At 42.5% G+C, this 25,766-nt stretch overlaps 1 protein-coding gene across 2 annotated transcripts in view; it reads left to right on the forward strand.

Annotated features, from left to right (window-relative positions):
• Positions 1-1,254: 1,254 nt before the first annotated feature.
• Positions 1,255-25,766, forward strand: part of LOC308139222 (adhesion G-protein coupled receptor G5-like) — a 32,038-nt gene continuing 7,526 nt past the window's right edge. The window contains exons 1-8 of one of the 2 annotated variants that reach the window (XM_080508572.1): positions 1,255-1,528; positions 17,938-18,021; positions 21,389-21,660; positions 22,340-22,526; positions 23,707-23,752; positions 23,896-23,974; positions 24,668-24,781; positions 25,515-25,631. In XM_080508572.1, coding sequence (XP_080364698.1) covers positions 17,970-18,021; positions 21,389-21,660; positions 22,340-22,526; positions 23,707-23,752; positions 23,896-23,974; positions 24,668-24,781; positions 25,515-25,631 — 867 coding nt within the window. In that variant the 5' untranslated portion in view covers positions 1,255-1,528; positions 17,938-17,969. The remainder of the gene's footprint in view (positions 1,529-17,937; positions 18,022-21,388; positions 21,661-22,339; positions 22,527-23,706; positions 23,753-23,895; positions 23,975-24,667; positions 24,782-25,514; positions 25,632-25,766) is intronic. The other variant, XM_080508573.1, reaches the window with a different exon arrangement.

The following is a 25,766-nucleotide window of genomic DNA, read 5'->3' on the forward strand; positions in this document are numbered from 1 at the left end:
CCATCACCACTCATTTCCAACCCTCGGTTTCCTAAATCGATCACCAATGTCAATATGTTTACAAATAAACAGGAATTTGTAGCCATCAAACTGTATTTTTGCCATGAGAAACAGTCTGAAATGTTGTTTTCCAGCGCAAATCGAGATCAAGTGAACAAACAAGATCTTGCTTTGGGATTCTTCAGGTCGCTAAAATGTCAACGAACCAGCGATGTTCTGCCAAATTTAAACGCAAGAAATAGATGTTTGTATGAGTGTAATGACGCGTTTCCTTCAGAAAGGTACAGACAACGTATGATATGTACATCAACCAGTAAAACTGGGTCATAGTTTTGCTTTAATTCTTATTTACTATTTCTATTTTCTCATCAGTAATGTTGGAGTCAAGACGACGGGACCAGGACCAGAGCGTTTCAAGACAAGACCAAGACTTTAAGAGGCCTCGCTTGAGTGAAAACAGAAACACTTGTGTTTAAAACATTGTCTCCAGCACAGTGGGTGTATTATATTGTGTGTATCCGTTTGAATGTTCTCATGCTGATGTGAGAACTTGAAGTTGTCCATATTTAAAGGTTTTCTTTCTCACTGGCCGTGGCTGAACATGGATCATATTGCAGTGAATGTGGCCTCTGGCCTATAAAGCATGACTGTAAATACTTGAAGTGCAGAGCTGGTGAAGTGTGTTGGTGAAGTGAAGTGTCCTGAATGTCGCCTGGATTCAGGAGGGGAACTGTTTGCTCCTCGTTCAGAGCCAGACTGGTTTCTCTTTCTGACACCTTGCACTCTCATTCAGTCAAGCACAGGTTGTACAGCTCAACTGGGAAATCACCAGGACTTCACAATAAAAGCACTACTCTGCAGGAGGGGGGGGCGGGGGCATCCCTCATAGAAAGGTGCTGATTTATACATCTGCTGGATAATGAGGTCAGTAAAAATGCTATTTATTTACATTAATGCATTTGTTGTCATCATTTTATGAAGACAACAGGGCAAAGCACACGACCATAAATGATGAGCACTACGACACAACGTCTTATCACATCATAACATTTATATTTTACTCATTTAAACAACATGTAAATATGTTCCTGAAAACGAGAATTATATTTGACTTCAGGCCGTGTAACGACGCTGAACTGAAGATTGTAGCGAATTGGATGTTTTATTGTGATAGTGCCTCCCGGAAGCACAGGCTTCAGGTCGAACCACAGTGACAGCGACTCATCTCACACTGTCTACCCGAGAACAGCGTCCTGCGCAGCGGCTGCGTCTCGTCCGTCTGCCCGGGGGATTCTTCCACCTGCCGCTGGAGAAAACTTTAAACTCTTAAAAACAATAGAAAACGCATCCTTAGGGGAAAATAGCGACTATCCATTATAGAGTTTATTTTTCGACTTTGTTTCCTTTTTGAATTCCCGGATCGGAGTGTTCCAGCCCGCGGTGTTTCCAGTGCCGGGGAGAGAGAGCGAAGTTACCCGGGAATCAGAGCCTCTCAGCCGGGTACACGCCCCCAGGAGAGCCGCTGAAGGTGAGCCGGAGCACCGCCGCTGTGCCGCCTCCAAACCTCTCAAATATACATTATCATGCAATTAATGCCGTTCATTTCCCTTCTCTTCTAACATTCACGATTCACACATTTTAACATTTAGGTCAATAAAAGGTCACAATTTGATAACAATTTATTGATATTTATCTGAATATACTGATATATTTGTATTGGTTTATTGGTTTTCTGCCGTAAAGCAGCCAGAGCACAATGAGGTGTGGTTAGGTACTAATTAATAATTGATTGTATTTTTCATTCACGTCCACCTTTTTCTATAGGTTGACCTGCATATAATATGAATTTATACATCTATTTGACTTTATTTTAACGCGAGAACCGTCCAAAAGATAGATAAATATTAATTGACTGCTGTAGTTATTTTTAGTTCTTCTCTTTTCCTCCTTTTGTGCTAATTATAATTTTTAAATTGTTATACATTTTGACAGCTTTGTTATGAAAAATAATTAGGACCCCCCCCCCCCCCCCCCAAAAAAAAAAAAAAATACGTTTTTAGAAATATTCTTTTCCAATATGAAGAATTAAAAGAAAAAAATCATTCCGATTTCATCCTTAGAATTCCAACAAAGTGAACAAAGAGACCAAGACAGTTTGTTATTATTTTTCCTTAGATCAAAGAATTTGCTGTTGATGTGTTTCATGTTGAGGCGTCTTTTATATGAAAATGTTTCAAGAGAAAACACATCGTTTTTCCATTTTTCTTTCAGAAATGTTTCTTGTCTCCATGGCAGCATTTTAAAAATGATGTACATTCACACAACAAAGGCAGAAACGCAGAAAGTTTGTGTTTGGCCACTAGTGGCTGCTGTGGTTCGATTTTGTTCATTTTAAAATTTTGTAATGAAATGCAACGAGTTCCTAACATTAACAGGGAGAGGACATTCTCGGAGAATATGGACTGGGAGTCATGACACCACGGCAGAAACATTGTCCTTATGGTCCATCTACTGAGCATGTGCAGAACTTTTCGCCTTCGCCCGTTTACACCACGATGGAGTCAGATCCATTTCTTATAGTTCCACCTTGGGAGCCGTTTTCAATAAGTTGCTTTTTCAGTGACTCCGAGCAGCGTTGTGAGCACAAGCACAAAATACAACAACGATTTTGCGTTTTCATTTGAAACCGGGCCTCAGTTGGACCGGTTTATCTCCGCCTGCCTTATATTTGACACGCCAAGTCAAATATAATTTGTCAAGACAGCTCCGTGTGGTTTTCCTGTTACTTTCTGACGCTTTCTTCTGTACTGGCGTTGTTTCTGCTTATGAGGCGGAAGACGACAGGTTGATCTTGAAAGCCTGAAAAAGGCTTTGTGTACAGCTGTCGCGTGTGGTTTCCTCTGCCGAACAATCAAAAAGCTTCACTCATTTCAAAGAAACTGAGGTGTGAATGTGAAGCGCTGTGCATCGAATGAGGATAAAGGTGAAGCAGCGGAACATGCGAACGAGAAGGGGAATGTTCAGTGGAGGATGTGTGACTCACTGCTGAAGCCTTTCTCCTTTGTGTGGACTTTATTTTTCCATAATGAGGAGAAAAGAAGCCGGTGATGGGCGATCTGATGCTGGCGACCCGCACAAGGGGGGGGGGGCCTTTGCTTTAATAACATGCTGGCTTTGCGTGCCCGTGTGTGTTGTTTTATTGATTTATTCACGGCCCCCGAGGACATATCTGCTGCATTCCACCTGCTCCTTCAATTTCCGAGCGCAGAACCAAGAGATAAAGGGGCAGCGAGCGCACGCAGCGTGGTCTGCGGCGTTATCAGGGGCTATGCGAGGTTCTCACACACTCGTGGCCTCGGGTGCATTCCTCATCCCAGTCTTCCATCTTCAACTTGAAACATTTGTCTCTGCGGCGCTCAGTCCTGCCCTGGCCGTGTGAACTGCAGACCTTTCTTCTCGACCTTCGATTACACTTTGCTGATGACTCGCAGTCTCACCCACTCGCTATGTAAACAGGATAAGAGCACACACACTGTGGGGGGGAGGCTACTTTCAGTTACTAGCTACTTCTCCAAAAAGTACAGGACTCGCTTTAGTGATTGCTCTGGAAAGTACTCTGAGTTTCTCCTCCGCTGGCTCAACTTATTCTGCGTGAGCTGCCCTACGTCAGTTATTGGAGGAAGATGCTCTATAATGTGGATGTTAGAGGATGAAGATGCTCTATAATCTGGATGTTAGATGGAAGAAGATACTCTATAATCTGATGTTAGAAGAGGAAGATGCTCTATAATCTGGATTTTAGAAGGAGGAAGATGCTCTATTATCTGGATGTTAGAGGAGGAAGATGCTCTATAATCTGGATGTTAGAGGAGGAATATGCTCTATTATCTGGATGTTAGTGGATGAAGATGCTCTATTATCTGGATGTTAGAGAGAGGAAGATGCTCTAAAATCTGGATTTTAGAGGATGAAGATGCTCTATAATCTGGATGTTAGAGGAGGAAGATGCTCTATTATCTGGATGTTAGTGGAGGAAGAGGCTCTATAATCTGGATTTTAGAAAGAGGACGATGTTCTATAATCTGGATTATTTATGATCATTTCTTACAGTAAAGAGAAGCCGAACCAAGCAGTGGAGATAAACCACCAAGACGAAGACGGCTCTCTGAAGGGAAATTAAGGGGTTTTTTACTGCTGCGAATGCTAACCACAGTTCCTGTGAATAGACGCTGATGCTAAAGGACATGGCTTTTAGTTACACAACAGTTTGAAGTTAAAATGTTTTTGTTTTTTATGTTATAGTTGCAGTGCGTTTTCTGTTTGTCTGCACTTTAATAAAGCGGCTTCCGTCTCCTGACGAGGCAAAACGTCCCTCCATTTTAACTGCACATGTGCATTAACAATGGAGGATTCAGATTGTTTGTCAGAATTTACCAGCTCTTCTCCAACAACATGAACATTTCCTACTTTCACTACAACATCATCAGTGTAGAGGGAGAACATCTCTGACATACAAGCTGAGTGGACCTCTACCAGTTTGGATTGATGCTTTATTTGTATCATAGAACCAGAATAAAGCATCTAATTAGTGCGTCACATTGCCAGTAAATATAAAATATACAAATAGCTAAACCCTCAAAGGGAAAGCAAACACCACTCAAAAAACCATGTGTGTGTCGTCGTGTGTGGTTGTATTCCAGAAACACACAAGCAATTAGCCTAGCATGCTAACTACATGTTTTCAAACGTTTCTGAAAATGATGCCAAAAATATATATATATATATATATATAAAAAAAAAAAAAGGAAACAGTTCCCAGCAGATCGCTGTCGTGTCAAAAGGATCTGAGTTCGTCTGAGAAATAATACATAACAGGAGTTTAATGAAATAGTGACCGGGCTGCTCCTCGCTGGGTAACGTTAAAGCTAACAGTCGACACAGTGAGAGAATAAAAGACAGTTTCACACATTTTCTCACAGAAATAAGTTGCCGCTTGAAGATAAAAGATAGTTCAGACTCAGCGCAGCTTCTTCATGTTTTTAATTTCCATCATTCCAGTCAGAGGAGCAGAAAACCCCCGACTTATCGGGGGATAACATTGTAGCTCAGTGGCTCTACACACACACACACACACACACACACGCACACACACACACACACACACGTGTGTGTAGGGAGTTTTACTCTAATACCGTCAGTTTGAGTCTGTTACTCGGCTACAACAAGACTCCAAAATACCAGAGACCAGGAAGAAAAGCTCAGCTGTCTTTGCTCCTCATACTTTCTTTTCTTTTTCACCCAGTGTGTGTGTGTGTGTGTGTGTGTGTGCGTGCGTGCGTGCGTGCGTGCGTGCGTGCGTGCGTGCGTGTGTGTGTGTGCATTAAACAGCCTCCGAAGCAGCAGCCCGTGCTCTTTGACCCTCATTCATGCTGGCTGTCACTAAAGCCCGACAACAAAGAGAAGCTTTTGTTCCTGGGGTTCCTCGCCGCTGCCACATTCTTGGCTGCGGTGGAAGTGAACGCTGCGGCGGCAGCCTGAACGTGGGCGCACCATAATCCCGTCTCACGTGCACGCTGCAACTTCTCCCGGAAACTGGGCTCAGTTTCGCCCTGTAATCCAGGTGTGTGATCCAGCAGTAGAAACGCACTGCAAGCTCCCGAGGAGGCGTCCACCTCCCAGCAAAGCATCTCATGCACACTTTATTTCTCATGATCGCCTGATGCAAACTCATAAATGGGGTCTTGGTGGTTCTACCGGCTCCTCTTTTACCAGATTTCCCTCACTGGTTTCTGTGTGCTTCCACGCCGGCAGTGTTTTGGTCGACCTCGTTGAGGTTTTGGTCTTTGGTGAAACTGAACTGGGGGCTGCAGTGAAGAGATGCCCTTGAAACAATCGCCGTCGTCTGCAAACCAAATATCCTGCAGGCCAAGGCCCCGTTGCCACGGCAACATTTTCCGACTCTGTCTCCATTGAAACAGGGAAAACGCAACTTTATCAAAACTCTCAGTCGCCATAGAAATGGAGAGAAAACCTTCAGACTCCATCCCCGTGGAAACAAAGGAAAACGCAACTTTTCAGAAACGCTTCGACGCTCGTCTCCATGGAAACGGGGAAAACGCAACTTTTGGAAAACACTCCGACTCCAATTCCATGGAAACGAGAAACACTCAGCTTTTTGAAAACACGAATGTGCTATTTTTAAAAACACTCCAAAAATCCTTCTACGCATGCATGAGAAGGATTGATTTGTAACAATGAAAGCTATTCCTGCCGTTAACTCATGTATTTAACAGCACTTCTCTATTAAAGTACATTTGCTTCAGTATCGTCTGGATCACATGGAGACTCATGTTGTTTTCTTGCAAACAACAGATGCCGAGTGCTGAGTGCCTTCTAAAAATAGCCACGGTATCATTTTCATTACTGTCATTAAAGAAATAAAATCAAATCTGTCATTCAAAAAGAGCTTAGAGAAGCCTTATATATTGGTCGATATCATTTCTTTATCGTCTAAATAATGTGTTTGTTCAGCGTTTATGGATGTGTGGTCGAGTTTTCATTTTAATACTATCAAAACTATTGGAAGGCTAAAATGTGTCACTGTTGTTTCAGGGGAAGTTAACACTTAAACGTTTTTGGATGTGATGTGGATAAGTGACAGCTTAGTAGTGAAAACTGAACACAGGTTTCTTGCTATAAAAATGTTTTTTTTTTTCCTTCCTACAGCCGTTTATACTTGCTCATGTCAATGTGTTGTGTTTTTCTGTAAAAGTGCCCTGAAATGACTAGTCAGTGCTATATAAATAAAGTTGAATTGAATTGAGTAGACGTGCACTCGGAGCTGCCTGGACAGAAATACTTTTCCAAAACAGCCATTCCAGATTTCTAGAATAACATTATGGTAATTCAAGGTTCAAGGTGTTTTTATTGTTATATCACCAGTAAAAGCCAGGTTTCACAGTGAATGAAATTCTTATTTTGCCGTCTACCCTGGAGCCGACATACATAAATAAGTAAGTATATACACAAAAAAAGAATAAAAATATAAAATAAAATAAAACAGAGCAGCGCAAAAATATTAGTGAGAAAGTGAGATGTGCAAATGTAAACATGTCAGCAGCTGTTCAAAAGTCTGATGGCAACGGGGAAGAAAGAGTTTTTCAGTCCGTTGGTTTTGCTTTTCAAGCTTCTGAACCTCCGGCCTGAGGGCAGAGGCGTGAACAGTCTGTGTTGTGGATGGGTGGGGCCTTTTAGTACGGAGGCAGCTCTACTGTGGACCCTGTGCTGGTAGATGCTCTGCAGAGAGGCAGTGGTGTTCTGGTGATCCTCTCTGCAGGCGACTGCGGTCCGCCACAGTAGTGTTGCCGTACCAGGCTGTGATGCAGCTGGTTAAGGTGTCTCAACCACACAGCTGTAGAAGTTCCTGAGTATCCTGGGAGACATGCCGAATTTCTTCAGCCTCCTCAGGAAGTACAGCCGTTGTTGGGCCCTCTTGACCACCTGTGTGGTGTTGAATGTCCAGGTGAGGTCCTCGCTGATGTGGACACCCAGGTATTTGAAGCTGCTCACCCTCTCCACCTCAAGCTCCCGGATAGACAGTGGACGGTGAGGTCTCCTCTCCTTCCTCCGGTCCACTATCATCTCCTTTGTCTTCTCTGTGTTAAGGGAGAGGTTGTTGTCCTCACACCAAGCCACTAGACCAGCCACCTCCCTCCTGTAAGCCGCTTCATCGTCCCCTGTGATGCGTCCAATCACAGCGGTGTCATCTGCAAACTTCAGGATGATGTTGTCCTTGTGGGAGGCGACACAGTCATGTGTGAACAAGGTGTAGAGGATGGGGCTGAGGACACATTCCTGAGGGGTGCCAGTGTTGGTGATGATGCTGGCTGAAGTCCTGTTTCCAATCCTGCCAGTCAGGAAGTCTAGGAGCCAGTCACAGAGGGAGGGTTGCAGTCCGAGTGTGTGTAGTTTGTGTGTGAGTTTGTGGGGGATGACCGTGTTAAATGCTGAGCTGTAGTCCACAAAGAGTATCCTGATGTCGGAGTCTCTGTTTTCCAGATGAGAGAGGGAATAGTGGTATCGCCCAGGAAAATGTGAGGAAGGTTTAACGGTATTAAAATGTGGATACTGCCCAACTCCAGTGTACTGTGCTATGGGAAATTACATTTCTGCAGTTTTTGTATGAATGAACATGATTTTCAAAAGGTTGCCATCTAAATGCAAGACGTTTCTGAAATGAAAACACAAAAACTATGAATTTCCACTTGAAACCTTGTGACCGAGATGTGGCATATACTGTGGGCTTCAAGGTTGAGCTGAGAAGCCTCCCAAAGCCCAGATCCCCAGACAGATTCCACTCCATGATGGAAATATATAAAATGATGGTGGAGTCTTATCTCCATAGAGTTTTATAATGTGGGAGTTGACTCATCGTTCTGCGTCTGTCACCGTCGTCTGTGACACGTCAGTGTGTCTGTGGCAGCAAGACGAGAGGAGGTCGGTGAGTCACGCGTCGGCAGCGACGGGCTCGAGCGGGAACTTTGTACCGAAACACACTGCGCTCTTTATTTCAGGGTCCCGAAAACGAGGAAATCACACTTATATCACCTCACCATCATCCTCCTCCTGTGTGTGAGGGGGAGAGTTTCACTTTGAGTGTGTTCGACCCCATTTTGGTTTTTGAGGGAGTTTTTATTAAGCTTTTATCTCAGTCACGCACACACACACACACACACACACACACACACACACACACACACACACACACACAAATACGCACCCGCTGGGAAGTGAAAGAATGGGGGAATTCTTGCTCTGAATGGCTGCCTGGTGGCTGCAGCACTAACAATAGTGAGGGAGTGGGAGGTTCCGCAGAGTTAGTTTACATCATGTGCCAGTTCAGCACGCTGGGAAAAACACAAGTGAATAAATATTCTGTCATAAGCCACACACACCCCTGTGTGTGTGTGTGTGTGTGTGTGTGTGTGTGTGTGTGTGTGTGTGTGTGTGTGTGTGTGTGTCTCTCGAGGCATGTCGTGTGAATTCCTCGGCGCTCCGAATACTCAGATCCTCATGTCGAGTCTTGTGAAGTCGTGTGTCATCGTTTCATCACCAAAACCTCCAGGGTCTGGTGGTTTGGTGGAAACTCGTCTGGAGGATGTGAAAACGAAAAGGGCTCTCTGAAAACGCAACTATTTTTGAAAATGCTCACCGTCTGTCTGCATGACGGCGACGGAAGACTGGGCAGAACATCGATTGAAACTATTTATGCAATCTGAAGCTAAAAAAGATTTTTTTATTTAGCAAATTCAAGTGACAATATATCTGATGGCTGCAGTCATTTTTTTTTTGGTGTATTGAGAAAATCATTTTTAATGAATTTAGCCCATTTAGCCCGGCCCTACGGCGATGGAAACGTCACTCCTGGTCCGCGTCACCACGCCCGGAGTAAATAGTTCTTCTGCACATGCTCAGTGGGGGGACAATGAGAACGCTGGCGACCTGAAGAGAGCCATTCAGCTGCTGAGAAGAGAGCGTGTGCGGGGGCGTGGATGATCCGGTTTCATGTTAAATGTTGGTGTGCTGCAGGCCGGATTCTGAGAACCAGTCCTGTTGGTTTGGCGCCGCCGCTAACGGTCCTCTGTCCGCCTCCGGAACAGAAGCCCCCTGCAGACCGGAACCAGATAGAAACGGTGGCGCTGCTCTCTATGAAGGAATAAATTAAGATGTTCTATTGTATCATGGATTCGAGATCGGATTTAGTTTTTCGTGTCACACAGTGATCATCAGTGATCATCAGTGATCATCACGACAAAGGAAGTGAAGACAGGACAGTGCAAGGTGATATATAATAGAGAATTTGAAAGTCGGAGGCAAACGGTAAAGTGTGGTGACTTGCAAAAGTTAAGAAGGTTCAGCGTTGTAGGTATTGTATAAATAACAAAAGACAATATAGTGTTTTTGGACAAAGCTTGTAATAAAAAGGTTTTTAAATGATGACATTAGATTAGATAGGCCTGTATTGATCGTTGTGTCTGGTTCCCTCCACTAAATTAGACTTCCAGCAACACTGCAGTAGTGGACAGGATGCAGTGTCAAGTGAAGGAGTAGATTAAAAGGTTCGGTCTTCATGTATTAAATCTTCTTTACTGGTCGTATTGATCGTTACGTTATCAGGGTGCAGCAGCAGGATGAGGTTGAAAACACACAGTGAAACTCCGTCTGCTTCTGTCTGCAGGAGTCTGGTGCTTTTTATTTGGTGCTGGTGAAGCAGCTCCATCGGCCATCTGAGGTTAGACCACCTTGTTTAACCCGTGATTTCAGAGCAGTGGCTATTTGCGTTCAAACGGAGCATTAATGCTCCTTTGTGGCGTCGTATCAGCAGGATTCAGTTCTCACTTCGCTGTTCCCTTCCTGTAAGTCGGACCCAGCGGTGCAGCGCAGCCTGGAAAACAAGGCAGCGCTCAGGTGTCCAACAGGACGCCATGTAGGCCAAGAAGCTTCCAGCAAGTTCCCACATGTCCACACGCAGCAGACACGGGGCTGATCCACGGTTGAAGCCGGTCAGACCAACCAGAGGAACAGCAATAAATCTGCTGCAGGCACAAAACTAATGCTCCAACTGTCAGGGTGGAGAAGAAGCAGGACCTCGGCAAGTCATGAGCTCAGCACACAGTCACTTTATCTGATTAAAAGTCTGACTGGAGCACGTTTGACCATTTAAAGAAAATCTATGAATGGGGAATTGAAATGTTACATGTTGACCAAATGGATTTACAGTGTTAGGATATCGTAATACATTCAGTGATAGTGCATCCATTCCAAAAAGATTGGGTTTCTTTATCGGGATTTATCTTCATGGTCGTACTTTTTTTTGAAACTCTGCTCTTGGTCCTGGTCACACGGTTGTAGTAATGACGTAGTTCTGCACATGCTCAGTAGATGGACAATAAGAACAAAGTTTCCTCCAGAGGGTCGTGACTCCCAGTTCATATTCTCCTGAGACTTGGTACTTTTATTTTGACACTCACCGTAATAACAATCCAACTTGGTCGTCTGTCCACTAGAATGTCTGTGTTCTCCTGCTCATGTTTAGAGTGGGATGTTCTGTGCTGCATGTGTGTGGTTTCATTACAAAAACAAATAACAGCACCAACTAGTGGCCCAACATGAAAATAGGCTGTCTCCATGGAGGGGTGCAACTTTTCAAAAACACGACAACAGATGTTATTGCACATTGTTTTTAGTATTTTTTCATGTTTCCGTGTAAACAAGCATCGTTTTCAATATGTTGCCGTGTAAATGTGAAACTTTTCTGAAACAAAAATGATCCGTCTTCTCTTCAAACGTTGTTAAATCAGCTCCAGGAATTGGAACAGAACTTACACAAGAAGAAGAAAGTGTCCTTTATATCCTCCCGGGGGAAAATTCCTTCTCTACATTGAACTCATCCTATTGATAGTCAACCTGAACTCCACCTGCCAGGAGCTTCAGGGTCATCCCACGGCGGTGACACGTTCTCTGTGGGATTTGAACCGGTGAACTTTTGATCCCAGGGCTGCTTCTCTGACCCCCCGAGGCCGACTCTGCCCCCGAACAACGAGCAGTGAACGTTTCATGACAGCACAAATACGTACAAGTTCACATTAACGGCGGAAATATCTGAGGAAAATTCTCCACCCTGACACCGAGCAGTTCCTTAGTCAAAACCTGCCGCTGATTTTTAAATGATCCTCTAAAATTTCACCTGATTGAATCAGAATACACATGTGCTGTTATTTTCCTCATATTATGAGTTTTTCCTCGGTGACATTATGAGTTACCAGGCGCTGCTCTGGGACGTGTGTCGTATCACTGAATTCTTGAGGCTGCACTTTCCTGCAGACCTGTCGGATGCCATGTAATTACTGGCAGCAGCCGCCCTGCTGCGGAGTTAACGCTTACACTCAATCACAAGTTTAATTTTAGACATCAAGTCGTCTGCATTTCTCTTGTTTATGCCTGTAAATACAGTCATTTTGAGACTTGCGGCCTTTGATCCACCCTGCACATGAACGCCTCCTGTGTACTCACACTTTAGCACAGGAACCACACCAGCATGTGAGTTTCACTGCTTTTCTGGTGAAATAAGGAAACCACGGCTCTGAAGCCACACACAACTCTTGTGCTCCATCTTGTCACTTTCACAGAATTACGTTTTAGATTAATCAGGCAATCTTAAAAAAGCATTTTCATCAAGATGTTGAATGTGTTGAGTTTTAAACTTGTACCTCTAAATCCAAATGTCTCTCAGAAAAAAAAAATGTTTTTTATTAATATTTTCATGTGTAGACAAATGAGCGAAACCTCATAATAAAAAAAATTCATTCAAATAACTACTAGTACAGGTAAAACCGCAAAAGTGGCAAAAAGGGAAACAAAACTGTTAAAGCAGGAAAAATAACTAAAATGGGTTAAAATGGACAAAATGAGCAAAAACAACCTGAACAATTAAAATAATTGAAAGCAGTTCAAACCAGTTAAAGAGGCACAAACAAACTAAACAACTAAAACAGTGGAAAATTATTCAAATGAAAAGAAAAGTTTATCATATTTTTTTGGTTTGTTTTGGGGTTTTTTTTGGTTAAAATGGTTGAAAATTATTAAAATGGCTAAAAAAAGGCTCAAACAAATTTTTTTTATTTAAATGGTTAAAAAGAAGAGCTTAACTATTTTAAGGGAGCTGAAAACGGCTGGGGTTGAGTTACGCGGACATCACTCGTGCTGCCTTGCATACCTGCGGACGACCTTGCTGACGCATAATGTCAGGTAATACTCACCAGATCTTATTGGGGTTTTTTTTTTTGAGTACGAGTACTCCGTACAGTATCAGTGTATCCTACCTTTTAGTTGTTTTATCTTTAGGAGTGATTTCAACCAATGTATGGAAACTCCCTCGAGAACAGGGGTCGGCAACCCGCAGCTCCGGAGCTCCTTGAGCCTCGGTCGCACTGCAGTTCATCCTGGAGCGGGGTGGTATGGGAGGTAAGGCAAAAGGTGGTATGGGAGGTAAGGCAAAGCGCACCAGAGCCAATTGCGTTGCGCAGTCCCGCTACAAAGAGAGTGGTAAAATGTAGGCGGGTCGTGAACGACGCAGCGATGTAACATCATTACGCAACAATAATGGATGAAGAACGTAGAAGTGTGGCTGCAGGTCATGACAGCGACTCAACTGGTATCTGAAGCTGGGAGCTTCCTGTACCTTTCACAGTAAAACCGCGGCGCTGCAGAGCGCCGACAGTTCCAGGAGGTTCATTACAGACTTGTTGAGAGTGACAGAACATTCTAGTGAATTACACAACAACTACAGGACAATAAAGACACAACACTCACACTCGTGGTTCTAACAATCCAGATCTCCCACATTTATCTTCCATTTTAATAATATGTCGCAATAAAGGAGCTGAGAGCTGCAATGCATTATGGGAGTTTCTGTTTGTCGTGTTTTAAATGTAATTATTGGGGGTTATGTTAGGTTTGTAGTGTTGGTAATAATTGTGTTGTGTTTTTGTTGCTTAGTTCATGTAGTTTAGTTTATTAGTTGTAAGTCGTCAACCAGCAGTGAAGAAGGTTTTGTGTGTCGTGTCCTCCTGGCATGGTCTTCCTGTGGGACTGTCAAAATAAAAGACTGATGTGCACGTCTATTGTAAAGTATAAGCATTTTCTCTAGCGTGCTTCTTTGACGTTACTCACCATAATGTCACAGTGATATTGTGAGTGACAATGTAGGCATGTGTGTGCATCTGTGAGTTGGAGTGTGCACTGGGATGTGTGTCTCTCTGGGTGTTGTGTTCAGTGGGAAACGGGACCAAATGGCTCTTTGAGCATTAAAGGTTGCCGACCCCTGCTCTAGTGGCAAGTGAGGGCAAATCAAACATGGATATTTTATATTATTTACCGTTTGAAAAATGGATACAATTAATGAAAAATGCTTACAATAGTAAAATTGAGAAACAACAATTGCTATAATTGTTGCAAATAGTTAAAAAGTAGGAAAATGGGGGGAAAGAAACTAGCTGAAATGGTTGAAAGTGGCAAAAATAACAGCAACATTTTACTAAAATAGCTAAAATTACCAAAGCGGCTAAAATCATGACAACAACAACAAAAATACATAAAAGATGTTAAAACAGACAGCAAAGATGGAAACAAGCAAAATAAATAGAATAATGACTTGAACAGCTAAACGTGGGAATATAATGTTTGTGGTTCTTAAAATACATAAATTGGAACATGAACCGCTTTTGTTTATATTGAGAGATGTACATTTATTAGCTTTGTTCCTTTTAAAGTAAACCAATTGTTTAAAAAATAATAAAACCAGGAAGTATTTTCTCTCACACTGGTCACTCTGCATTTTACGTGTGTGCGTGCGTGCGTGTGTGCGTGTGTGTGTGTGTGTGTGTCAGTTCCTTCATGATGAACCACTCAGAGCATTGAATTTGTTTCTCTTCTCCCTCAACGATGTCACTCGTGTTTGAAAAAGGGGAAATATCAAACCACAGTATTACATCATGTGAAGTACAGTTTCACACCTCTGAGTAGTTGAACCGGAGTACAGAAAAGGGCGTATGATGTTCTTCACATGCAGTTTTTTTCAGTTCACAATGATTTTTTTTCACAGCTTATACACTTCTGCATTTTGATGATCCTCCTGAGGAGAATTTCAGATTGGTAATACCACATGAAGTAGATGGATGGATGGATGGACGGAATTACTTTGTGCTAAAGCTCTTTTTAAACTGGTACAAATCTCTGGTAAAAATAGAAATATTGATTTAGATGTGCACATTGATCGAAACAGATCGTCCAGATTGGTTCTGAAAATGGAATTAAAATCAGTATTTGTCTTTAAATGTAAGATAAAGTAAAAAGCTGTCAGAAAGCAGTGATTGCACATTCAGAGTGCAGCTCTGGAAACATGTTCGAGAAAGAAAGTCGACTAAAGAATGAAGAAGAGCTCTTTAAATTATGTGTTGCTGTGTGTGTGTGTGTGTGTGTGGGGGGGGGGGGGGGGGCAGACAGGAGGAGGTGATGAAACCCTCAGTTTTCTGCCTCTGCTTGTTTGTTGTATATAAACATCAACAGCTTGGAAGCTCACATAAATAGTTTTAACGCCCCCGTCTGTCAGCAGCTCCAGTTCCAAGATACACCATCTGAAACGGCCTGTAGAGAGATTCCACAGGCCAACCGTGCTACCAAACTACCATAGTAAGAAGATTCCTCTGGAACCGTGGTACCAAACTACCATAATAAGAGGATTCCTCTGGAACTGTGGTACCAAACTATCATAGTAAGAGGATTCCTCTGGAACTGTGGTACCAAACTATCATAGTAAGAAGATTCCTCTGGAACCATGCTACCAAACTATCATAGTAAGAGGATTCCTCTGGAACCGTGGTACCAAACTACCATAATAAGAGGATTCCTCTGGAACTGTGGTACCAAACTATCATAGTAAGAGGATTCCTCTGGAACTGTGGTACCAAACTATCATAGTAAGAAGATTCCTCTGGAACCATGCTACCAAACTATCATAGTAAGAAGATTCCTCTGGAACCGTGGTACTAAACTACCATAATAAGAAGATACTTCTGGAACCGTGGTACCAAACTACCATAGCAAGAGGATTCCTCTGGAACTGTGGTACCAAACTACCATAGTAAGAGGATTCCTCTGGAACTGTGGTACCAAACTATCATAGTAAGAGGATTCCTCTGGAACTGTGGTACCAAACTATCATAGTAAGAAGATTCCTCTGGAACCATGCTACCAAACTATCATAGTAAGAAGATTCCTCTGGAACCGTGGTACTAAACTACCATAATAAGAAGATACTTCTGGAACCGTGGTACCAAACTACCATAGCAAGAGGATTCCTCTGGAACTGTGGTACCAAACTACCATAGTAAGAGGATTCCTCTGGAACTGTGGTACCAAACTATCATAGTAAGAGGATTCCTCTGGAACTGTGGTACCAAACTATCATAGTAAGAAGATTCCTCTGGAACCATGCTACCAAACTATCATAGTAAGAAGATTCCTCTGGAACCGTGGTACTAAACTACCATAATAAGAAGATACTTCTGGAACCGTGGTACCAAACTACCATAGCAAGAGGATTCCTCTGGAACTGTGGTACCAAACTACCATAGTAAGAAGATTCCTCTGGAACCGTGGTACTAAACTACCATAATAAGAGGATTCCTCTGGAACTGTGGTACCAAAACTTTGTAGTAAGAGGATTTCCCTAGAACCGTGGTACCAGTCTACCATAGAAAGAGGATTTCTCTTGAACCGTGGTACCAAAACTTTATAGAAAGATGATTTCTCTAGAACCGTGGTACCAGTCTACCATAGAAAGAGGATTCCTCTCGAACTATGGTACCTAAAGTACCATAGAAAGAGGATTCCTCTCGAACTGTGGTACCAAACCACAATGAAGACACGAGTAGAACCAGGTTGAGTTGAAAACTACCTATTCTTATTTTGTGTGTGCGTGTGTGTGGTCCTCCAGTATCAGGTGTGTGTTTCAGAGTTATAAATAACTCCAGTCGTCCCGACACCTCTCCGTCCTCCAGTCTGCACACACACACACACACACACACACACACACACACACACACACACACACACACACACACACACACACACACACACACTTCTCCTCCGTCTTTCAGACTGTCTGTCTTTTTATCTGTCTGTCTTTGTGTCTGTGGTTCTCCGGTTCCTGCCTGTCTGGTGAGAACGACCTTGTTCTCTTTCTCTTCCTGTAGAATCCTCCTGCTGTCACGTACAGCCAACAGTGAAGTCACACACACACACACACACACACACACACACACACACACACACACACACACACACTTGGTGTTTCTGTTTTTCTTTTTGGTTGAAACTGAAGTAAGGTTTGTGGCTAATTGACACGTGGCAGTCTGCACATGACTTGTCAGACATCTGTCGATTTACCATTATTTGTTTTGCACAATTTCATGTCACCACTCATTTCCCAACACGATTCACAATGTGACAAACGACACGTAAACTATTAGAATAGAAAGATGTCAAAGTATATGAAAGAAAAATATAAAAACAATTGTTAGAAGAATTTGACTTCACCTTTTTTCATAATAAATATAAATATATACAAGTATAACACTTATTAATGGCATAAAAATCTGATGTGGGATGAATATAAATATGCATATGATGTAAAAACGTCCAAAATCCTGGTCAGACTTTTATTTATACTTGTATGTACTTTTCTTTCATTCTGTTTGTATTTTGACCTTCAAAGTGGTTTTATGGTGTTTGTGGTATTTCTCTTGCCAATAATTAACACGACGCAGTGGATTATTAATGATGAATCACTCTGTTTTTCATGTATAAAACCTGTTATGTTGAATTATCTGAGCAGGGGTGTTGTAGTGACGTGTATATGACAGGGAACAATAAATTATCTATGTTATGCGGCTCTGCCATAATGTTTGCTGCCTTTTTTTCTGAGGCAGCTGTGAGAGAAGAAGACGGTAAATCAGTTGGTGTGTAAATAAAGGAGTGTGTGTGTGTGTGTGTGTGTGTGTGTGTGTGTGTGTGTGTGTGTGTGTGTGTGTGTGTGTGTGTGTGTGTGTGTGTGTGTGTGTGTGTGCGTGCGCGCGTGCGCAGGGGAAGACTGTTTCCATTGATAAGAGCTCATAAAGGTCCGTGTGTGTATTTTGGGTCTAGCTGGTTTGTATTGATAGAGAGCAGAGTTCAGATAAGAGAGCAGGCGTCCGTTTAAGAATAGTATCATTAAAGAAATGTTTTACTTGGGATGTGTGTGAATACTGGAGAAATGTTTTCGGTCTGCGCCCGTGTCTCTGCTCACACATGAACCATTTGTTCCTGTTTTCTCACCAGACTTGTCGGCCTCTGCGCTGCAGCGGTTATCGATGGCTGAGAACATGAGGCTGACCTTCCTCCTGATCGTCCTGCTCTCCGCTGGTGAGACCTCCTCCTCTTCCTCGCTCACAACCGTTCTCAACACTTCCATTGTATTGTCTATACCAGTGTTTTTCAACCACTGTGCCGTGGCACACTGGTGTTCCGCGAGATATAGTCAAGTGTGCCGTGGGAAATTATCCAATTTCACATTTTTTCTAAAAAAAACCATTTGTTCTCACAGCCGCTGTCAGCTGTGAGAGCAGTGAGCAGAATAATCATGTATAAATACTCTTCGCCACTAGATGGCAGCACAGAACTTTGCTGGTGAAATGGAAACTGACAGACGTCAGTCTGGTTAATCTCCACCTGCTGCTCCCATCTTGTATCAAAGTACTGTGTCAGTGACAGTGATGGAGAAGGTTTTGAAAAGGAAGAATGTGAACCAGGATCTCAGCTCTTCATCCATCAGGTCCAGGTTTCACACTCAGTGAGTCACAATTAACAAAAGAAATTGGGAAATACTTTTTTCTGTATTTATTTGATTCCTGTTGATAAAGCTTTGATGAGAATGACTTTATATTGTTAATAGAGGCTACATAGTTTAAAATTTTAACATTTTCGTGTGGTGGTGTGCCTCGAGATTGTTCCAAAGAAAAAAGTGTGCCTTGGCTCAAAAAGGTTGAAAAACACTGGTGTATAACTCCTCTTTGTGAATAGTGCTGTTTTTAATGTCCTTTTGTTTTTTCTTTTATAATAGTCACTGTTAAGCCTTGTCCATATTGTTTTTCAATTCTATTCTATTCTATAACTTATATTATTTGCATTTTAAGCACCTGGTGTGATTAATTTTACTTGACCTGGGAAAACTTAATGATCTAATTTTTTATGTTGAAAATGATCAAAATATAGTTTATTTTCCATTAATGACTTGACATTATGAACAATCTATTAATAGAAAATAAATTAATGTTTGGTATTTATGATTAGGGATGAACCTTAGTTAAAAAAAGTTGCATTCTCACATCAAAAACATTAAATAATATTCATTAACAAGAATAAGAGAATAAGAAATTATATATATATACACACACACACACACACACACACACACACAGTATACGTGTGTGTGTATTTGTACATTTGTTGAAAAATGTTTCAACAACAAAAGATTATAACAGCAACAAACTATTGTTGGTGTTGAGCTCGTACAGCCTGCAAAAGTTCAATTAATTCCATCGTGTAATCGTGTATCTTATCAAAACCATGGACATTGTGGTAAAAATATGTTCTTTATAGGGTAAAAAAGACAATTATTGAGTATTTGGTACCTTTATTCAGATTCAAAACTATAATTATATTGGCTACAAACATGCATGTGTTTGTTAGATTTGGCTTGTAATTGAAATGTTGAGGGTGATATTTAGTGATTCTGAAGGAAATAAATCAATCACTATAAAAATGAAGTATTGAGAACATGGTTCCTTTACAAGTCAGGCTATTTGCTGTAAACGTCACATCTATAGTATGAGTGAGAGAAAACTTTGTGCTGACGCTTGAGGAAGGGTCCACTTTGGCTGCTCGGGGGTTTTTCAGGGTCACTGAAGAATCGGGACGTTTCCTCGAAGCCGTGAACTCTTAAACTGATGATTCACATCCGTGGGCGTAACGAGCAGCTTCTCAACTTGAACAAACCTCTTCAGAGGTCGACGCCGTTCGTCCGTGTCGTTACCGTGGCCACCAGAGCTCGCCGACGCTGACCCACTGTCACGGTCACTGCCGGAGGTTTGCTTCAAGTGAGACGTTCCACGTACAGGAACTCTTGTTTGGTTTGCTACGCTCCACATCCACAAATACAAATGAATACCGAGAATCAATAACAGGAAAATGGCTGAAGCTCGATGGCCCATCTATTAGTGAGCGACGTGATACTGCCTACAAAGTTTCTGGTGAGAATCTCTTCTTCAATCAGGCTTCAAAAGACAAAATCTGATCAAATCTGGAAGAACTGGAAAAGATATAGTCTCCCAAAGTCACCATTCTTTGTTTCATTGTTGTTGTTGTTGTTGTTACATTACCCATTTTGATTGCTAATTTTTGCAATTGCTTAATTTGTAAAGTATGCAAAGTGCAACCTTTATTTCCTCTCTCATATAGCATTAAACACACCATGATCTGTTGTGCATGTTCTGCATTTGCTTTAATCATTTTATTTTGTTTATTAAAAACAATACATGCAACCGTGTGCTGGAAGAGACTGAAGAAGAACTGACATTAATTTCAGTCATCGATTGCAATAAACTCTTCCCATGATTGACCACAATTCCATTTCCATAAAAGAACCAAGTTAAGACTCTGCTGAGACGGCCTTTCTACTGAAAACACGTCGCTTTTGCGGCTTTTGTTTCAGAAACGTTTCGTGTTCACACTGCAACGTTTTGGAAACGATATCCGCCGACGTGTAAACAACAGAAATAATGTCGCGTTACGTACCGTTCCATTCACTGCTAAATAAATAAGACTGAAAGAATAAATAGCATCTATAAGAAGCACTTAACGTGAAAAAGTCAGTCAAAAATATTCCTGAGTCCTATTAAGGGTGAAATATTGTTTATTTTTTTATGCACTTAAACAAAAGTTGAAATTTCTTCAATAATGGGACATTTCTGTGACGATGCAGTTGAGGTCCAAACAAAAGGCACAGGAGACAAAACTCCACCGTTAGAGGATCAAATCCTGACTCGCTCACTTTCTTTTTCTTCTCCAAAATAAACAAAAATCTTCACGAAAATTGTGAAAACAACAAAATCATGTGTAAACACCTCAAAAATGTTTTTTTTTGTTCCAAAAAGTTGCGTTTTCCACCATTTCCACAGAGGAGGAACCAGAGTGGGTTTTTTTTTTTTAATTAACACCTTTCCCTCCGTTTCCATAGAGACGGAGTCAGAGTATTTTAGAAAACTTGTTTTTCAGAAAGTTTAGGGTGTTTTGGGGCTCCAAAGCGCCGGTGTTGTGTAAACAAACACTCAAAACTCGACCTATGTTTTCTGTTTTCACTTGAAAACTTGGTTGCAACATGATGATAATAGTCTAATAAATAATAATAGATCAATGACAGGATGCAGAACCGCAGTGTCTGTTAGTTTTGCGGTTGATTCATTATTTAAACAACCAGCTCACGTTCACACAGAGGGAAAAGCTTCTGAGGCGACAGTGGAGAAGAAAAAGTTTTCAGCAGGAAGAATCCAGCAGCAGGTCCAGACTCGTACTGCTGCCGTCAGAGGAAGAGCAACAAACAAGCTGAACCAGTAAAGTGATCCCTGGTCTGAAACCAGCTGGACGCTCGTCACAAACCCTCACTGATCCTGCAGAAAGCGTCTCGGTCCTGTTCCCTCGGAACGACCCGGTTCTGATGTGCTCCTCCCTCCAGCCTCCAGTGAAAACGACCTGTTCCTGCACTTCTGCGGGACGTGGCGTCACGGCGGCGGCGGCGGCGGCCTGAGCCTGAACGTCAGCTTGTCGCCGGGCTGCGCCGGACTCTCCGTGGCGGCCGACCGGCGCTCCCTGTCGGTCCGGGGTCGGATCACGGCGCGGTGCCGGAGGGACGACGTGGTTCCTCTGGGAACCTTCGGCCTGCGGTCGGAGGGCGAGTCGGACTTCTGCGTGTTCTGGGAGCCTCTGCTGGACACGCTCAAGCTGCAGGTACAACGTCTGGATTCATTCCTCTTCTACATCTTGTTCTCCAGCTGGGCTCGACGCTCCACACGGCAGGAAGAAAGTACATTCATTTGTACGATTTCAAGAAAAAGCGCAAAAACTTGGTTGCGTTGTTGGCGGTCCATTTACATGACAACAGCGCCACCCTGTGGCCTGGCATGCTAACTACACCGTTTTCAGTGTTTCTGCCGTTTTGCATGGAAACGGACATCGTTTGCAAGACGCTGCCGAATAAATGCAAAGCATTTCTGAAATGACAAGGCAAGAACGTTGAGGTTTTTAACTTGAAGCGCTGCCGTGGAAACGAGGCCTCAGACACTTTAGAAGGAAACACTTTGTGGTGTTGAATAACAGTAGTGACACATTTTATCAAGACATTGATCTGCTACTGCAGACATTTCCTGCTCAGGGTGCAGTAATCACTAATTTACCATTATTGCAATAATAAGATGATATATATATATATATATATATATATATATATATATATATATATATATATATATATATATATATGAGTGTGATTACAACTTCGGAATGGGCTTGCAGCTCAGACAACGTTATAATGCTGCATCCTCAGTGTTTTCACAGGTCACATGATAAAACGTGTGTGTGTGTGTGCGTGCGTGCGTGCGTGCGTGTGTGTGTGTGTTCTGTGGGGCAGATCGGGGGTAAGAACTTGACTCTGTGCTGGCCGGCCCGTCCCAGAGACTCCTGCTGTACTGACCTGTCTCACGGCTCCAACTCGCCTGAAGCGGAGTTCGGCATCAAGGACGGAAAGATCCGGGGGGATCTGGTCTCCGGTGGGACGCGGGCGGCTTACAACTTCAACGGCAATTTCACCGACTGCAGTAAGAATCAATGCTCACCGCTCATCACAGGAGAAATGGATCATTTAATGTCGTTATTGTTGGACTTTTTCACTTTTTAAAGTGATCAAAATGATTCTTATTTACTAATCTGATGCAGAAAATGCAGGAATGCAGGCAGCAGATTGAGCTTTCAGTTCAATCTCCCAAAACACTGCAGTCCACGTTGAAACAGAAGCTTTTTAGTCACTTTTTCATTCATTTCACCCATTCACATGAAAACCAGCTATGTGCTGTTGTTTGTTTTTCTAATGAAGCCAATATAACAAGGATACGGTCTGATCGTGAACAATGGGAGGGCGACCAAGTCGGACTGTTCTCCTACTGAGCATGTGCAGAACAATGATTTACTCCTGCCATGGTGCACTTAAACACAACTCAAAAAGTTGTGTTTAAGTGGCTCCGAGCACCGTTGTCATGTAAACAGACATGGTGTGTGTGTGCGTGCGTGCGAGTGTGTGGAGGAGGAAGTTATCAAACAAGAAAGAAAAAAAATGCAATACGACGCAATATAATTTCTCACAAAGTCAAAATGTAAAGTTGAACACAGAAAATGTAATGAAGTGTACAAGCAGGAGTGGTGTTGGGCCAGCTGAGGAGACGTCTCTGACTGACACGTTTCAGAAGACAAACAATCGTAAACAACACAGATGTTTTCAGACGCTGTAAATCACATTGTGTCATTTATTAACATACACTCCCGTCAGCCCTCGCTGCTTCCTGGGAGTAGATCAGCTTCTACACACACACACACACCCACACACACATTCACATTCGGGTCCAGTAGATCAGGAAACACAAACTTAATTTGCAAATAAAACACTTTGTTTGTTAGAATATGAGATGCTAATATCACGCCTGTGTTTGTGTTTATACTTGCAGCCTTTTAGTAGATCAGCGCCTGTTTAAAATGTGTCTCAACTAGAAAGAAATTCTTCTTTTTCCCACATTGAAACTCCTGAGTGTTGATGTCCAACAGTGTAATATTTTGTTTGCAAAAAAATGAGCCTGAATGTGACTTTATTCACGTATCGGGTGAATATATGTAAATCCAGTTACTGTAACTTTCATTGGTTTGATATATCACAACATGTTATTAAGTTATTAAAAGGTTCAAATCGACAGAAACTACAAATCTGTTCTTTTGTTTTTTTTCTTTCAGAGGCATTATGTAATCAGGCGAGAGGCGGAGCTCCGAACGGCAACATGTAATCAACTGTTTTTACCTCCAAGACCTCGCCTGAGGGAAACGTCCTGATTACTGATGTGAACTGAATTAATCAAAGCTCGTAAACAGGATGGTGTGTGTGTGTGTGTGTGTGTGTGTGTGTGTGTGTGTGTGTGTGTGCAGGCTGAACTGGGCGGGGCACCCGTGTGCTCAGAGGTTGGAGGTGGAGACGAAGGAGTCCGGAAACAACGTCACATCTCCTGTAAGAGAAAGACACAAATATTCCAGTTAACATGTTTTTCCTCCCGGCCGGCAGGCGAGCCCAACGATCATCACAGAGAGACAGATAATTCATATTTTCTTTAATTGTTAATTATATCTTCTTTTTTTTTTTTTGGAGGGGGGGGTGTCAGATAATTACAACTACATTGTATTTTAGTAGATAATCATAATATTTTTATTTTTTTTATTTTTTTTTCCCTCAGAGAGAGACAAAAAACAAAATAAAAACACTTTTATTATAAAGATAATTACAATTAAAAAAAATTCAGACAAATAAACATTTTTCTTTCTGACATACAGATAATCCCAATAATCGTATTTATTTATATATGTATTTTTTATTTTTCTATTTATTTAAATTAATTATTTATATTATTTTATTCTTCAATTTTTGTAGAGCGAGATAACCACCATCATTTTCTTTCTTTCTTTCATGTAGTTAGCATGTTGGGCTACAGGTTGTTTTTGTAATGTCGTGGCTCCGACACGTCGTGTCGTTTAAACTGGGCCTCAGTGCAGCTCATGTGTGCCGTCTACTGTTCTTACACAATATTTATAAAAGATGCATTTTGATAAACAACTGTAGTTATTGTTGTACTGGAGTCTTGGAGTGACGCTCTGATGGAGCAGTGGTGCCACATCTTGAAGAGCTCTGCTTGTTCTCCTGCTCCAGTTGTCTGGCGGTGGAGTTCCTGCCGTCAGCGTCCAGCTGCCTCCTGCTTTGACCGTCGCAGCCGGAGGAGACAAGGTGTCCATCTCCTTCCACACCAACAACAGCATGTTCCAGGTGAGCGGTGGTGGCGCTCTGGAGCTCTGGAGCTGCAGAGGTCCAGAGCTATAGAGCTCCAGAGCTATAGAGCTCCAGAGCTATAGAGCTGCAGAGGTCCAGAGTTCTGTAGCTCCAGAGCTATAGCGTTCCAGAGCTATAGAGTTCCAGAGCTGTAGCGTTCCAGAGCTATAGAGTTCCAGAGCTATAGCGTTCCAGAGCTATAGAGTTCCAGAGCTATAGAGTTCCAGAGCTATAGCGTTCCAGAGCTATAGAGTTCCAGAGCTATAGAGTTCCAGAGCTATAGCGTTCCAGAGGTATAGCGTTCCAGAGCTATAGAGTTCCAGAGCTATAGAGTTTCAGAGCTATAGCATTCCAGAGGTATAGCGTTCCAGAGCTATAGAGTTCCAGAGCTATAGAGTTCCAGAGGTATAGCGTTCCAGAGCTATAGAGTTCCAGAGGTATAGCGTTCCAGAGCTATAGCATTCCAGAGCTATAGCGTTCCAGAGCTATAGAGTTCAAGAGCTATAGCGTTCCAGAGCTGTGGCATTCCAGAGCTATAGAGTTCCAGAGCTGTAGCGTTCCAGAGCTGTAGCATTCCAGAGCTATAGCGTTCCAGAGCTATAGAGTTCCAGAGCTATAGAGTTCCAGAGCTATAGAGTTCAAGAGCTATAGAGTTCCAGAGCTATAGAGTTCAAGAGCTATAGCGTTCCAGAGCTATAGAGTTCCAGAGCTCAACGTCTGTCTGTTCCAGGATGGCTACTCGGACCTGCAGGTGCTCAGAGACGTGGTGGAGATCACCGTGGAAAACACAATCATCTCCAACCTTCAGGAGCCCGTCAGGATCACCTTCACACACCAGGTGGTACCAGTGAGTCCAGAACCTCCACTGCTGCTCTCACTTCAGTCTGGAACGACACTTGAAGGAACATCAGAGTTCAGTCTGAGAGTTCTACTCTGAGAGTTCTACTCTGAGAGTTCTCCAACTCTGAGAGTTCTACTCTGA

Source organism: Blennius ocellaris, assembly GCF_963422515.1.
Source record: "Blennius ocellaris genome assembly, chromosome: 1".
Taxonomy (NCBI): domain Eukaryota; kingdom Metazoa; phylum Chordata; class Actinopteri; order Blenniiformes; family Blenniidae; genus Blennius; species Blennius ocellaris.